Raw genomic sequence first — 16,026 nt, 5'->3', positions numbered from 1 at the left:
AAAGATACTATAGCAAGCAGTGATGTGCCCTGTCTATCAAAAATTCGCCTTGTATAAATGGTTGGTTGGTAAATTGAAATCTTTTGAGTTTCATGAAAAACCCAATATCCCTCGCCCCCGTATCTAATTCAAAACTTCATCAGTAAAATCATCTACAGCCAGAATAGCATTTCACCCTTTCAACTGCAACTCCCAGAAGAGACCCTTTCAGACAACATTGCAGAAATGTAGAGATAAAAACACAATTTTTCCTTGGGCATCCTGGGCACGGTATCAGTGACATATTAACTGAGCTTTTTTCTTCCATTTTAATCTTTTCAAAACCAGGATCCATTATTCAATCTGGAAAACATAAAAACAGTAAACCATGTTTCAGATATTATTTTGGGAAACGTTTTCACACCTTAGTTTCTGTTAATAATATTATAAGATTTATAAATAAGTATTTATTTGATTATATTCGACTAAATTAATATTGTACATAAACCAATAAGCTGTCTATATCTTATACGTTTCTGCAAACTTGATAATGAAAGGACTTCTTTAATACGTACGATTCTTGTTGGTACACATAATTTCTTAGGTCACAATTCTCTCACAAGATGATCAACCAAGACAGAAACATAAACTCAAAAAAGATACTTGCTACATATGAATCATTCTATAGGAAACACGAGGAAGGCCCGAATAAATTATTTCATCTATAATCAATTGTCACGCAGGATGTCCAAATTCTATCTCCCTTTCTCATCAGGCCTACCTCATATGTTGGAACCCCTTTGAAAACAGAACCCATATCACTAGGTTCAAAGAGACGGAGTTTATTCCATTCCTTCATTGCCTGCAGTAAGGCAAAAGACCCACAACAATGACAGATTGGATGGTACAACGAAAGTGAATTGGAAAACGAGGTCAATGTTTCAGCTCAGATTAACGCTTGAACAGGGATCTTGGTAACCTCATTACTTTGTGAATGCGCCACTCAGATCATAAAACTAAAACCAAGCCCCCGCCCAACCAGTTTTTACAGAAAGAAGACGATAGAATTCCACTTTAAAATCCAAAAAGAATAATATTCTTAAATACACAAAAAAAAAAAAAAAAAAAAGAGGGCGCTCAATAGGTCCATACACCTAAATTATTTCTAGACCGGGGGTTCAAACCCGTCTACAAAATGAAAAAGCTCCACCCAAAATTGGCAATACTGCCCCCAAGCCCAGGTTTAACCAAGTCCTATATCTTCTGTTCCTTCTGAGTGACATACAGGTTTTGGATAAAAATCCATCTCAATCAACATCCAAACACCTCCATGTATATGTGAATGAACATGATTCCTCAATGAAATTTGAGAGTAAGCAATAAATATACACTATAAAATTGTGTTATCACTATTGTTGATCATGGTTGTACTAGTTTTGCCAAGAGAACCATGTCCAATATCTTAACATCAAGGGTATCATCTACCTTTACGATTCCATCAGTGCCATCAACACCAATCAGCTTGCCAGTGGCACCACGATGTGCACCACCCATAATCTTGATCTTGTCTGATTTTCTTGGAGCCACAGCATCAATTTCAGCATGCAGGACAGTTACTATTTCACCCCCACCACTGGATCCAAGGCCCACTCTATAAGTACCATCCTGGACCACAAAACACTTGTTAATTGATCCACTCAACCAATGGAAAATTCCCATGCCAGATGCATGCTGGATATTGCAAGAAAATTAGCCATGTTATTACGTTATTAGTCACAATTGAGTATGCTTTCAAGAGGGGTTGCTCTTATAGACTTTACAATGACCTTTCCCCTTGAATCGGTAACATACAGCACAGTTACCTACCATAGCACAAGCTGGACAACTTTGTGCAAAACCATAGGAAGATTGTAATGTTAAACCCACCCATTTAAGTTAAAGAGGTAATGTTCGTCACCTCATGAAAAAGTGCCTTTGAGCACTGCACTGCATCTGTGCTCAAATGCCAAAAAAATTATAAAAAAAAATGAAATTAAATACATAAATGCAGGAGAATGGCAATAAACCCAAGTGACATCCTGCTACACAAACTGGTTACAGTTCTATTTCTTGAAACACAGCAAAAGTCCACAATTCCCTAAAATCCTCACATTTCTTCCGGGCATTACATTCAGAGCTTAAACAGATGCAATTTAAGAGCTAAATCAACAGTGCTAGCTAAAAACTTACCGGAAGCACCTCCCGGATAACTCCTAGGGTGTTCTCTTCTCCAGGCCTGCGTATGTGGACCAATATGTCTGGCATAAACCATGGCCCTTCTTGTTCTCCACCTGCCATATATTCATACTCACCAAATTAATTTAGAAATAAAAATACTTACAACTTGATTATAAAATTTGCTTCTGCTTCAAGGATCTAGTTTGCAGTTGCTCATCAGAAGAATATATATTGTATTTGAAATGCCACTTAAATTGCATCTATCTTGTTTTACATAGAGAAATGAGCAACAATTGTACCCAGCATCAGCAAACAGAATTCAATGGATTATTAGTTCTTTTTATTTTATAAATTGAAAGGGAGGAAAAAGGCGGCCAAGTAGGTAATGATTACATTCTTAAAAAATGGTTTCAACCTTTCAAATTCTTCCAAATAATAGAATACAAATGGAAAAATTTAGTGATCATGTGACATTGAAAAAGGCCGCCCCTTGCTAGTGATTAATCATAGGATTAATAAGATGCTGTTACAAAATCACACAACACCGGGATGCTGAATATGATTTTGATCCAATGCTTACATTCTTGCATGTTAAGCATAAATCTTTTTAGTGGATATGAAAATGACTTTCAGACTAAGACACTTAGTTTCGTTTTCCATACATCTAAGCCAAGTGACATTTAATAAATTATGTCATGACTATGAAATTACCTTATTTACTATACTCCACATGATAATTGAGTACTTAATAAGAATCTGACATATGTCAAAAATCATGAAGAATTATACAAATGTAGAAGCTTTTTTCTCAAATAAGATGACTTAGTGGTTGGAGCATTTTACAAAAAAAAAAGGCAGAAAGTAAAAAGCATACCTATTGGAGACATAACATCCACACCAGTTCCAGGCGTCATTGGCTGCCCCCCAGGAGTACCTGGTAGGTAAGATACTGAATTTGGTGTCATAGGTTGTCCACCAGGAGTTGAAGGCAAGTAAGGACTGGGAACATTTGCTACAACAGGAACACAGAATTAGTAATCTTAACCATAACTATGGCAACTCAAAAGGGGCTCTTCAACAGAAATACCATAAGCAGGGGTACTATCCCTCGGTGTTCCAGCTTCACTGTAATTGCCACCAGGAGTGCTAGCCCAGCCTGAACCTGGAGTAGGTGCTTCATATGTTCGTGAAGGAGGGCTTCCAGGCTGAGAAAAATGACAATTAGTTCACATTACAAACATTGAAAAAGCATTTAAAAAATTTATTAGCATATTAAGGTCAACCTGGGGAAGATACCTAACCTGATACTGTGGACTGGTGGTTACCCAAGAGGCAGGATTTCCTTCTTCCCAATTGTCCCTGATTTGTTTTTGTCACAATTCCAAAAATGAATCAGGAGTCACATGACAAATGCTTCAGCAAAGAAAAAAAAAGGTGATTTATATTTCCATTTCTTTCTCTTGACATCTCCAATAATCATAAGAAGTTTGATATTTTACAGGAATTAATTAGACATTGCAACACTTGATTCCCTCTTCATACCCTGTCTCTCCTCTGATTCCAGAAACTGCTCATAATCTATCCTCAACTACTTCCCTTGATTCCTTTCAACTATTCAAGCACTCTCACCTCCACACCTCCATGAGTCACTCTAATCTCAAAATATGTTTTTCGCTATTTTGGTTACTCCTGTTACAGTATACCTCAAAATTTATTTCTTCTATACCATCCATCTTTTTGTGGGAAAGGTAAGTATTAGAAGGCACCAATCAAAAAGGGACATATTTCAAGTATACTAGTTATATATAATGAGCACCAAAGAAGGTGAAGAAATTAAACAAGCAACCTAAACAATCTACAAAAACAGCCTATTTCTCTTCTTCCCTTTCTGTCTGAAAAAGATTTTTAACTCTTATATTTAATTTCTAACATGATGATATGCTGTCAAACCAATTCATTACCTGACATGTCTCCCTATTATTAACTAGTATATTTAATTTTTTTTCACTAAATTTCATATTTGTAATTTTTTCTTATAAAACTTTTTTTACATAACTTCCATGCCTAAAAGAAAAGGGAAAATATTGGTTAGAGAAATTTACCATCTTATAAATTAAACTGGAGTTTATAAATGCAGTTTTTGTTAAAGCCAATATTTATGTTTATATTAAATCATCTCTGTTGTTTGTGTTTTCAAAAGAAAGAAACTTAAGAGCTCGGTTTTCATTGTTTTCATTTTAAAATTGATATCAATCCTACAAGCCCTCCCAGGAGTAGTGCAGCAGTTGTGCACTCTAACAATAAACCAAAGGTCCCAATTGCAACTCTCCTTGGTGTAGGGTAGAGTGATGGCCCCATATCATTTGGGATTTGTTTTGCTTGTAATTGGGATAAATGCCTTGCTGTTGTCAAAAGGGTTCTCCATTATCAGAACAAGAAAAAAACGATATTAATTCTAAAATGTTTGCCTATAGTTTAATATTATATTCATTTTATAGTGCATGCAGTATATTTCAACCTTCTAATTTTATAACAATAGCTACGAAGGATCTAGTCAGATTCAAGGACAAACCTTGGAGGACTCATTGGTGCATAAGGATTCCATGCGCGGTCCCGCATGGGTGTTCTCATACCATCATGTATAGGAGTAGCTGTAGAAGGTACAGGAGATACAGTAAACAAATGAATAAAATGTAGGAAATTATCAGAAAGTGTATATATTTCTGGAACAAGGGCAACACTAGACTCAAAGGAACAGACCTCCAACATCCCTCATAGGAGTCATATATGGATGCAGTGGAGTTCGTGAAGGATGCATGGGTGTTTCACTTCCCATACCATATCGAGGTGCATCACTGGTAAAACAGAAACAGTTAGAAACTTAAAATTATCAAGCATACACACACACACACACATGCACAAAACAAAAAACAAAAACAAGATTCTTGCATACCGGTATGGGGTTGCAACAGCCACATTATCAGAAATCTGATTCCGATCAACTGCACATATGAAAGCAGTCATCATCCAATCAGGAAACTTGACAACCAAAGACAAAACACAAATTTTTTAAAACCAAATAAGACTTGCCTGTAACAACCTTCATTTGGGACTCCAATTCAACCCGAACAGATTGACCATTAACATCAACAACACGCCCACGGTAACCCTTAAAAGGTCCCTGGCGAATTTTTATTGTACTACCAACCAATGAATCATGTCCTCTTCCACCCCTATGCCTTCCTCCAGCTGCATAATAGTAAGCATTTGTCCATAAAAGAACTATTTCTTGAACAGAACATAACTACGAAAATCATCGACCACCATAAAAAGAATAAAATTAGAATGCTCAATGATGAATTCATAAACAAAATCAAAAAAGCCTAAAACATCAACAACATACAGTCCATTGAACGACCTCCTCGAGGGAATCTCCTTGGTGACTCAGGAACGCGAGGTGGTGTTCTGAGATTGGCAAATCTTGAGAAGGAATCACCCTAAAAAAAAAGTGAGCAAGAGTGAGCCAAATTAAGCCCCAATAAAAAGAAACAAGAATAAATAAATAAACTTCCTTCAAAGCAGACAATTTACACACTAAAAAACAGAACTTAAAAGGGAAAAAGACAAAAATAAGACTGCAAGGACTTACACTTCTGTCAGCATTACTGCGTGATCCTCCTACGACAACACAAGAGTGGGATTTAGCGCAAATAAAACCAGCATGCTCAAGGTGATGTCGATCATAAATGAACAGAACTCCTTTATATATATGTTCAACTGGACCTTGTTTCCCCTAAATATGATGGAAATAGTTAATAGTCTTTAAAGAAAAATTATTGTAATAAGACAAATCAAGCAAGATATGGGGAACTCACTTTGCAAGGTCCGTCAAGAATTCTAACAACATCTTTTACAGATACCGTGTTCTTAAATCGATCTTGGACATTTACCCTCTTATCAATCTTGAATTTTATCTCTCTTAGCTTCACAAGCACCACTTCAGGTCTATCTGGAACTCCCTTTAGAACCTGGAAAAAAATTGATAAAGTTGGGAAAATTCAAGGGCTATTCAACAGAGTCACAAGGCATCCTTTCAATCACTAACCTGGAAAGCTTCACTTTCAACACGTATAATTACACCGAAGCTCAGATTGCTGCTCCAAATAAATTAAATATATAAGACCTCAAATGAAGGAAAGCAAAATAAAAGTAGTTCTTAAAAACAGAAGCTTACTCCAGCAGCACGAGATCATGAAGCTCATAGTCCCCAATTCTAGTGACACCAGAAGTTACCTCTGAGCTCTCCACAACATCATCAGCAAACACACGAAGCTGTTCACAACAGATACTCATGTAATTTATTGCATCATTAGCCCAGTAAAAGAGCTACAACTACCATGACTTTATTCTTAGGAGTAAAGAAGAATGGATCACTTACATGTTCCTTGGTTGTATCGGACAAAATGATGAGCACATGGCCCTCAACCTTAACAACCATACCAGTCGCACCTTCCTGTGTGCCAGAGACAACCTTCACATGATTCCCTGGTTCAAAGTACTTGCATAGCTCTTTTTCATTTACAGCAAGAGTTTTCTGTGGAAAAATAAGCAAACAATGAAATGGATCAAAAAAATTAAAAAAATCCACACACATTGCACCAACCAAATGGAAAAACGTAGCAAAAGTTCAATTAGATCTTACTGGAAGACCCTTCATTTCTGGTCTGATGTGAACATTCTCTTCCTCAACCTTCTCAACCCATCCCTTCAAATTTTTTAGATCTCCCTTCACTATAATAACTGCATCACCTTTCATGAAGTGACCTTTCTTTCTATTTGCAAACAAAGTTGACAAACTAGCCATATCACCATCTCCAGTCTCGCCAGGTGTTCGAAATTTCTCAAGTTCATCAAATGTGGGCTGTATGTTCTGAACACTAATTGATTTCATGGACACTGTTTTATACAAGAAACCATCCTTGAACATCATACCACCTATATTCTCGAAATAATCACCAGTCATCGGATCCCGCCTACGCTCTACACGGATATGCATTTCTCTGAACATAAAGCATAAAGCATTAGAAGGCCAGAAATAATCAAGTTGCATACAATACCACAAGTAAAGGACCCTTGGAGGTTGCTGGAATACATGGTTAGAAATGGGCTCAAACAAGCACCCATCAGAATGACTAGTAACAAGCCTACAGACACCTTCCTAGTTCACTAAAAAAATTTTCAGTGCACATCCTGAATCAGTCCCCCTATTTACATACAAATATCAGTCAATTAGCCATGCCCAATGAGATAAGCTGCATGGGGATGAAGGAATATGGATGATTCAACCGTGTGTCCATCTCCTACCACAAGTGAGTTTACAAGAATATGACACCCAAAAATATGCTTCAACGGGAAGTATAAATGTAGAAATTTTATCCTGTTATGTCTGTTGGCCATCAGTCGAAGGAACAATCTGGCAGAGTAACACAATTATCATCTGACACACATACACCTACCTAAAATGCAGGCCCAATTCCACATAAAATAGGGTATAATAAGCATATATTGATATGCAATTGTGATGAACCAAATAAAGCAAAATTTACCTAGCTTCCTCAACATTCATAAAACGTGGAGGAGGTTTAAAGGCCTTCTTTGTCACAACTTCTCTACCTTCCTGCAACAATTATGGAGTTCCCTTGTAGTCATTATCAGATACAAACAAATCAATGCAATTGAACATGAATGTTAGACCAAAGCAAAATGCAACTTCCTTAACCAATCAATATGAAATAATGGGTAATGAATAAATACCAGCTTATTTGCAAGAGCTTGCAAGTCAATTCTTGGAATTAGTTGCACAGTAACTCTCTGTCGCACATTGTCCACATCAACTACCTATAGAAAGAGACCTTCAAGTTAGTATAAAATAAATAAATAAATAATGATATTGTTTTATAGGTATGAATGGTATGATAGATATTTTATAGGTATGAATGGTATGATAGATACTTTTGCCAGATCTCCTTTATATGTCCCAATCTTCATTCTGACCCAAGTATTCCTAGAAAGATCAACTGCTTTGCTTTCAACAGAAAGTACATCAGTCATTTCTCTAATCGGAACAAGCATTACTTTCTGGGCATATATGTTGCGTAGACCTTTGCATGCCTGAAGCAGGGGGAGAAAGAGATAAGAGAAATCAATTTTCAATCATGACATTACTGTATAACTCATCATTTTGGGCTTGTTCCAATTTTCTGTTACACAAGAGATATGCATTGCCCATCATGACATACCTCCTTCACATGAGCTTCTTTGTCAGCTTCAATATATATATAGTTTTTTAGATGATCTAGGGCAATAGCAGACCTGATCTGCACCTCAGGTCCTTTATCAATGGATTTCTGCATTAGGCAAACAGCTGCCTCTCGCTCATGACCAATCTACCATACATCAACAGAGAATTAATGACAGATTCTGCCAAAAACCATACAGATATAGAAGGAACAGATATAAAGTACCGAGTTATATTAAAATCAGAAAATGATAATCATACCGCACATTTCACCATCCACAACTTAGGATCCCTAACAGATGGCAAAAGAGCTTGCTGTTCTACCTCCGTGGTCTCCTCATCATATTCTGCATGACTTGACTTACCATATCTTTCCTGAATCTTTCTCTCTAGAGCCTCAAAATCTTCTTGCTCATCTTCTTGTGGCAGCAAGGGGCGACGACGCATCCTCTGACCATCATCTTCATCAGGTAATTCAGCTCCAGCATCAACAATGAAATCTGCATGATAAGACCATAGATCAATCAGTGGATCAAAGAAAATGCTGGCCAAGTGTAAAACAGTAAATGAAAAATATGAGATCCAATAGAAACTTCCATAGTTCAAAGTCAAAGTATTCAAACAACAGAGCATTTGGAACAAATTTCATGCTACTCTTTATAATTTGTTGGCTCCTAAGGTGAATGGTTCCATTCCAACCCCTCTCAATACAAAATAATAATATATTTATCAGGAAAGTAAAAAACAAATTAAAATAAGACACCCAAGTAAACATAAAAGTTTTACACACAAGTCCGAAAAGCAAACCAAATTGAAGAAGGCAGATAACCTTATTCAAATCACAATTTGATGGCAAGGATAAACTGTGGGTGCAGAACTGTCATAAGGAAAGAACATTCAATCTCCTACTTAATTAAGCATCATATCTCAGTAAGTTTTTCATTATTTTGTTTGGCATGTTCTCTGTTGTTGCTAGTTTGAATTCCGGTTTTTGCTTTAAAGCTACCATCACATTATTTCTAAATCCAAGCTGTGCATCATGTCAAGTCCACCCAAAAATTGGAAAACCAAAAGGAACAAAACAAAACAAGTATGATACCACATGAAGCAGGGGAAAAATGTAACACACACACACACACACACACACGCATATATATATATATGTGTGTACATGTTTGGCACCTTGATTATGCACAATTGTAAAAGCCTGAGAGGGAAAAGGGGACCCAAAACATAATCCCAGTACACGTAAAATTTATCCTTCAAAGACCACCCCAGAAATGAAAAATAGTAAAGACATATATAATTCTAAACCCGCGATGCCATCAGTTCTTCATTTTATAACCAAGATTTAAGTTAATAAATTCATAGAAGGTTTTAAAATTTGATGATGAAGATTTTTTGCTTTCTATCATCTCTTAGTTTCCGGTTAGGTTTAGTTCTAAAGAGAAAAAGTCCAGCATTCAACTTAATCGAACATCTAAACCCAAGAGTCTTGCCTCAATTCATCTCATATCCAGTGATTTCGAATGCTGACTACTATTTCTAATTCCCAGATTCCTAGTCTCCATAACAAATAGACCTAATTCAACCCTAACATTGCCAGATTATAAAAACACTAGAGTATCACATGCAAAAAGTTCAACCATCAAGCTTTAATTCCAAAAACATTTTCATCAATAAAAAATGAGAAAAACATCCAAAAGCACAAAAAGAATAAACCCTAACCGTCCTCGCCGTCTTCCTCCTCCTCTTCCTCATCACTGTCGACCGCAGCTTCAAGGTCCAGAAACTCGGAGCCAGACCGCCTCTTGGCCCGGTGGCTGCCGCGACGAGCACCTCCAAAATCCTCATCGTCGTCGTCGTCATCCTCGTCGTCGTCCTCCTCGGCAACATCATCTATAAACGCAGATCTCGACCTCTTGCGACTTGAACCGACTCCGACGTCCTCGTCCTCGTAATCTTCGTCGTCGTCGAGAACATCATCTTCCTCGGGCTCCAGATCATCGTCGTCGTCGTCGTGTCTCCGGCGAGGCATGGTGTGGATCTTTCAGTAATTGAGAACCCTAAAAGGATATCGGGAACTTGGGATTAATAGGCTGGTAAGTAAGGAGGTGTCGGGGGCTTGTGTGGGGCTGCGACCGCCTTACGGACAATGCTGCCTATGTTGGGTTTTCAATTTCAGAGCTTCGACTATGAAAAAATAGGGCCGAGACCAAATATCTAATTTACAATATTTGGATAAGTCAAGGCTTGTTTGGTAACTGATTTCAAAACAGTTTTTCATAAAAAACCAAAAAAACATGTTAGGTAATAAAAAAACTATTTTATATCCCTTATTTTTAAGAATAATTCTTAAGAATAAAAATTAAAGTATTTTCAGATAACATCTTTTAATCGTTTTTTTTTTTTTTTAAATAAAATAGTATATAATATATAAAAAAATTTAGAACATATTTAAAAATATTAAAAACAAGTTCGATACAGACTTTTGTTCAATAAACATCATAAAACAATTTTCAAAAACTATTTTTTTTAATTATTTTAAAAAACTGCCACCAAATTGAACTATTGATGTTTTATAATTTATTTGAGAAATAATGTTCTTAAATAAAAATATGAATATATATTAAAGGTAGTTGTGGGCTAGTATAAAGTAAAGAAAGTAAAAGTCAAATACACGACTCGATTTGTAACCAAATACACAAATCAATTAACTTCATTAATCTAGTTAAATATTATATATTCTCAATGATGTTCATAGAAAGCATTGAAATGATGTCTTGAAATGGGGCCCGGGGGATATTTTTTTCTCCGAGAGAATGTGATATTATGGTTTCATGCTCAATTAATTAAATTATTTACATGGCAGCTAGTGCTATTCAAAATGACTAAAGAAGAGAAAACTCGAATACTTAGTAAAAGGTAATGGAAGAATTTATAGTATCGAAATATACTCTCTTTTTTTCTTTTTCTTTTTATAAATAAAGGTACCATCAATCAAGTGGCATCGTGCATTTTATACTTCAATCACATTTATTTGTAACTTCGTATCCTTATTCAAATTGTTTGTACCATCATGTAATAATATAGATTTCATCTTATATATTTAGTTGTCCAGATTTGGATTTGGGTAGGTACCACGGATGGTACATTAGTATTTTCCAAAAATAAATGATTTACAAACACACTAATTTTTTTGCTAGATTACTAAATTTAATATGACTTCTAAAAGGATCTCCGGTCATTAATGAAAATGTGATAACTTATTTTTCAAATTATTTTAATAGAAATAAAGCAAATTGTGTTATGTTAAATCATATCTTATACTTTTAAAATCTCCTTATATAGGCAACTCAATGATTATAATGAAAAGGGGAATCAGTGATAAAAGGCCCACAAATTTTTTGAAACACTAGTAGAATTCTAAGTGCTTCACATGTAAAAATGGCATAAAAATATATGAAGGTTATGCATAGGTAAATTTACTTCTTTTAAATGGTAAGATATAGAAATTAAAATCAAATGAAATTATATAGGAATAAAATAGAGGAAATATGATATTAATCCGATAAATTATTTTCCATATTAGTATTTGATATTCATTTTTTAAATGATGATTGTCTTTCTTTAATATGATATATATATATATATATATATATATATATATATAGATAGATAGATAGATAGGTAAATAAAGGGCTTCTATTAGAAATGCCTAAAAATGACAAAAACGGTATGCATAAAGTATACAAATAATACCCCAAAAAACTAGGTAATAAAGAGACTAAACAAAAAAAAAATTACTTAACAAACAACCAATCTATAAAGTCAATTGTTGTTAAAGTGTGATCTTCTGTATACACTCTAACTCAATTCACAATATATATATATATATAAATAGTTTGATTAGACCGCTCGACATCATTGAAAACTCTTTCATTCATTTCCTTCCATAAAGTCCACATTAAATAGAAAAGGTTAACCCTTCTTCTCCCGTCATTCATTAATATGATACCACGACTACTTTATTATTTATCAAATTTTATTCAAAATTTTCATATTTTGAAATTACTTGTTATAACTAGTTTTAAATTTTATTGATGTCTTTATCAACATTTTCATGGAATTTATGTTTTTATTTTAAACTTAAAAAACCATGGGACTATTTGGGTTTTCAAAAACTATCATCAAAACTTGAAAATATGATTTTAACTAACCTATACCATTCATGTTCCTATTCGAAATCTGACAAATTATACATCTATCTAAGAGCATATTATAAAATTATTCTTAAAAAAATTGTTTTCATAAACAATTCTCGAAAAAACTTCTCATTAATTTTTAAAAGTAGAATTTAAATAATTCTCAATTTATTAATTCTCCATGAATACATTGTACATCCATATATAATATAAAAGTTTTAAAGTATATAAAACAATTGAAACACCTCAAATTTGTTCTTAAAAACCCTGTTTTTGAAACCAAAACTGTTTCTTTGTCGAAATTTTGTTAAATGAGTTTTGTGAAGTAGAAAACGACTTTTTATTGTAAAGAACATAGAAGTGTTGTCTTTGGACCCAATAGTTCCATTTAATTCCCTACTTGGCATGGCATGTGAATTTCAGTGTCGTTTTATCACTTAAGTCAAAATCACATCGGTTTTGTTTTCTCTTGGCCATCAAGTGTCAACGTTCTGTTTCAATTTTTGTTTGTTTCTACTGCCAAACCAATGCCCCATTAAGCCGTTGGCCCCTAAAACTAGACAAAAGTCCATGCACAGCAAGCGTTTGGTTTTCAAGAAAAACATGAAAATTAATGCCCCCTTCCAACAATGCTATGTTTCCTGCCTTTTTTTTCTTGGTGGACTAGAGGAGTTGATGAATGTAATAGGATTAATCTTTGGAAATAGAAGAAAGCAGTGTGAATGCCCTTCTGGCATCTCCAAACCAGCCCTCTGAGTAAAAAAATAATGGAGATAATAGGAGAGAAGGGGGCGCCCATTAGCCATTTGCAAGAGTCAAAAAGGGGCTTCACTTCGACTTTTGCCAACTGCTACCTTCTAAAGACAGGGTGTGCCATGAGTCAAGTCCACCAAATGGGTAGAGATGGCAGTTTCAAACCTTACCATTCTTGTCTCCCTCCCTTAATGGAGTCTCTGTGCAAAGCACAGCCAGATACATCCTAAATACCATTCAGGACCTTTGTCATTTAGGCTTTTCTCCTTGGACCCATGTGCATGTAGGGGTGGCTCATAATTACCCCTTCAACAGACATCAACCGTATACATAATCATGTTGATAAAATTCAAAAATACCAGTCTTTATGATACAAAATGATTTCTTTCCAAGTGCTTTTTTTTTAATGCTAGGAGAGTACTCATTTTGATTAGTTTCTGAAGCACCTCATCATAATTGAAAAGTTTTATATGTCTTTCAGACCAGAGGTACACGCAAAACAGACAGATTTTCTTCTCATATTTCAAAAGCTAAATAGAGGATGCTATGATTCATGTTGGCGCTTGGTCAGAGGGCAAAGCAACTTCTAAGTTTATATAGATTTTTGCAGCTTCTGCTTTCCAGTGGGATACCAAAAGACAGTAAAGAATAAATAAAGGAAGTGAAAGAGTAGGAAGCAAGAATTACCCATAAAAGCCAAAAAAATGGTGGAGAAAGGATTGAAGAAAATTGGAGACATGCAGTTTTTGGACACATTGCACGTAAAAGCTGATACATATTTAGGGGTTCATCAGCCTTCATTTTCTACACTATTTCGTCCCTCTTGATCTCTTTTTCTACTTGGCCATGGGGTTCTCACCTTTCAAAATGCCCATTTACAGTTCAAAGTGTGGTCTAATCATTCTGTTTCTTATGAGTTTATGTTGTATTCATCCTATAGGGTTTTCACAAGGCGAGCTCAGAGTGGGATTCTACTCTCGAACATGTCCCCAAGCCGAATCCATTGTCAGCTCTGTTGTTAGAGAAGCTACCCTCTCTAACCCCAGGACCCCTGCACTATTGCTTAGGATGCAGTTCCATGACTGCATGGTTGAGGTGATGATCTCCTCTTTCTTTCTCAATTAGCATCAGAACTTCTTAATGAAAATACTTGTTGGATTGTTGTTATATATAGGGCTGTGACGGATCGATTCTGATTGATAATGGGAACGCAGGCGAGAGAATGGCAACTGGTAACCAAGGTCTTGGTGGTTTTGATGTGATAGATAAAGCCAAGGCAATGCTCGAAAGGGTTTGCAAAGGAGTGGTTTCTTGCTCAGACATAGTGGCTTTGGCTGCCAGAGATGCTGTGTTCTTGGTATATATGTTGTGTGAATTAATTTCTCAGGTATCTTTAATTTCTTCATATAAATCATCAATCATTTTTCTTGTTAATTTCTGGTGCTGTGCTTGATATGATGCAGAGAAATGGGCCATTTTATCAGGTGCCAACCGGCCGGAGAGATGGCCGGGTCTCAGATATATCCCATGCTGCCAACATCCCAGAAGCCGGTGATTCCATCCAACTTCTCAAATCAAAGTTCAGGCAAAAGGGTCTTTCAGATAGAGACCTTGTTCTTCTCAGTGGTATATTATGCAGCCCCCTCCCCCAAACTGAATTCTTTGTAACCATTTTTGTTTTTTTTTGTTTTTTTTTTCCTTCTTTTTCAGCTGCGCACACCATTGGGACAACTGCATGCTTCTTCATAGAGACGAGACTCTACAACTTCACCCGAGGCGGTGGCTCGGATCCTGCAATCGACCCTGACTTCCTCCCAAAACTAAAGGCCAAGTGCCCGTTTCGGGGAGATATCAATGTCCGACTACCACTTGATCCGGTGACTGAAGAAACGTTTGATGTTCAGATATTGAGGAATATCAGGGATGGATTAGCAGTGATAGAGAGTGATGCTAGGCTTTACGATGACAGAGCAACCAAGCGGGTGGTGGACTCCTACATTGGGCAGCGCGGGAGTTCTGCATTTGGGCAGGACTTTGCAGAGGCAATGGTGAAGATGGGTAACATTGGAGTGAAGACGGGTTCACAAGGAGAGATCCGACGTATTTGCACAGCTGTTAATGGAGTCCCTTTGTAGTTTTATTTCCCGTTGCTTAATTACCATATAAATAATAGTCTCTGCGTGAGGAAATTGTGCTCTTTCTTTCTTATCAATGACAAGCAGAATTTGAGGTTCAGCTGAAACAGGGCTCCTCCAAATCATGTCTCCCTCCGATCAATTTGCAGTAGTTTGATTCACCTTTTTCCATTTTTATGGGACTAGAAAGTGGAGAACAGGTGAAGGGTTGAAGAAAAAAATAATAATAATTTAATTATTTCGTAGCTTTCAAATTAAATAAAAATAAATCCCAACATTTTTTAGCACTTGAATATGATAGGGTTGGACAATATTTAAAGAAAGTTAGATATTATTATAAAAAATATTAAATGCTAAAGATAATTATTTTAAAAAGAATCAAAATAAAATAAAAAAATTTAAATCCATAAATAATTAGTAAGGTTGCAACTTGAGCGGA

At 35.7% G+C, this 16,026-nt stretch overlaps 2 protein-coding genes across 2 annotated transcripts; one reads left to right on the top strand and one right to left on the bottom strand.

Annotated features, from left to right (window-relative positions):
* Positions 1-624: 624 nt before the first annotated feature.
* Positions 625-10,665, bottom strand: LOC117906721 (putative transcription elongation factor SPT5 homolog 1). The gene is made up of 22 exons (XM_034819885.1): positions 10,223-10,665; positions 8,756-8,994; positions 8,496-8,642; positions 8,209-8,367; positions 8,011-8,094; positions 7,803-7,873; positions 6,899-7,256; positions 6,635-6,790; positions 6,431-6,528; positions 6,302-6,350; positions 6,072-6,224; positions 5,846-5,989; positions 5,600-5,693; positions 5,287-5,445; positions 5,150-5,198; positions 4,957-5,051; positions 4,769-4,847; positions 3,498-3,555; positions 3,284-3,401; positions 3,071-3,208; positions 2,209-2,309; positions 625-1,644 (listed from the first exon to the last, which is right to left on the bottom strand). The coding sequence occupies exons 1-22, from the start codon at positions 10,530-10,532 to the stop codon at positions 1,399-1,401; spliced, it is 3,105 nt and encodes a 1,034-aa protein (XP_034675776.1). The 5' UTR covers positions 10,533-10,665; the 3' UTR covers positions 625-1,398.
* A 3,491-nt stretch (positions 10,666-14,156) lies between these two features.
* On the top strand, positions 14,157-15,587 carry LOC117905432 (peroxidase 43-like). The gene is made up of 5 exons (XM_034818355.1): positions 14,157-14,268; positions 14,393-14,547; positions 14,627-14,809; positions 14,916-15,078; positions 15,163-15,587. Exons 1-5 carry the CDS (start codon positions 14,157-14,159, stop codon positions 15,585-15,587), a joined length of 1,038 nt encoding a protein of 345 aa, XP_034674246.1.
* Positions 15,588-16,026: the final 439 nt, after the last annotated feature.

Source organism: Vitis riparia, chromosome 18 (assembly GCF_004353265.1).
Source record: "Vitis riparia cultivar Riparia Gloire de Montpellier isolate 1030 chromosome 18, EGFV_Vit.rip_1.0, whole genome shotgun sequence".
Lineage (NCBI taxonomy): Eukaryota > Viridiplantae > Streptophyta > Magnoliopsida > Vitales > Vitaceae > Vitis > Vitis riparia.
This window is presented reverse-complemented; position numbering and strand designations above follow the sequence as displayed.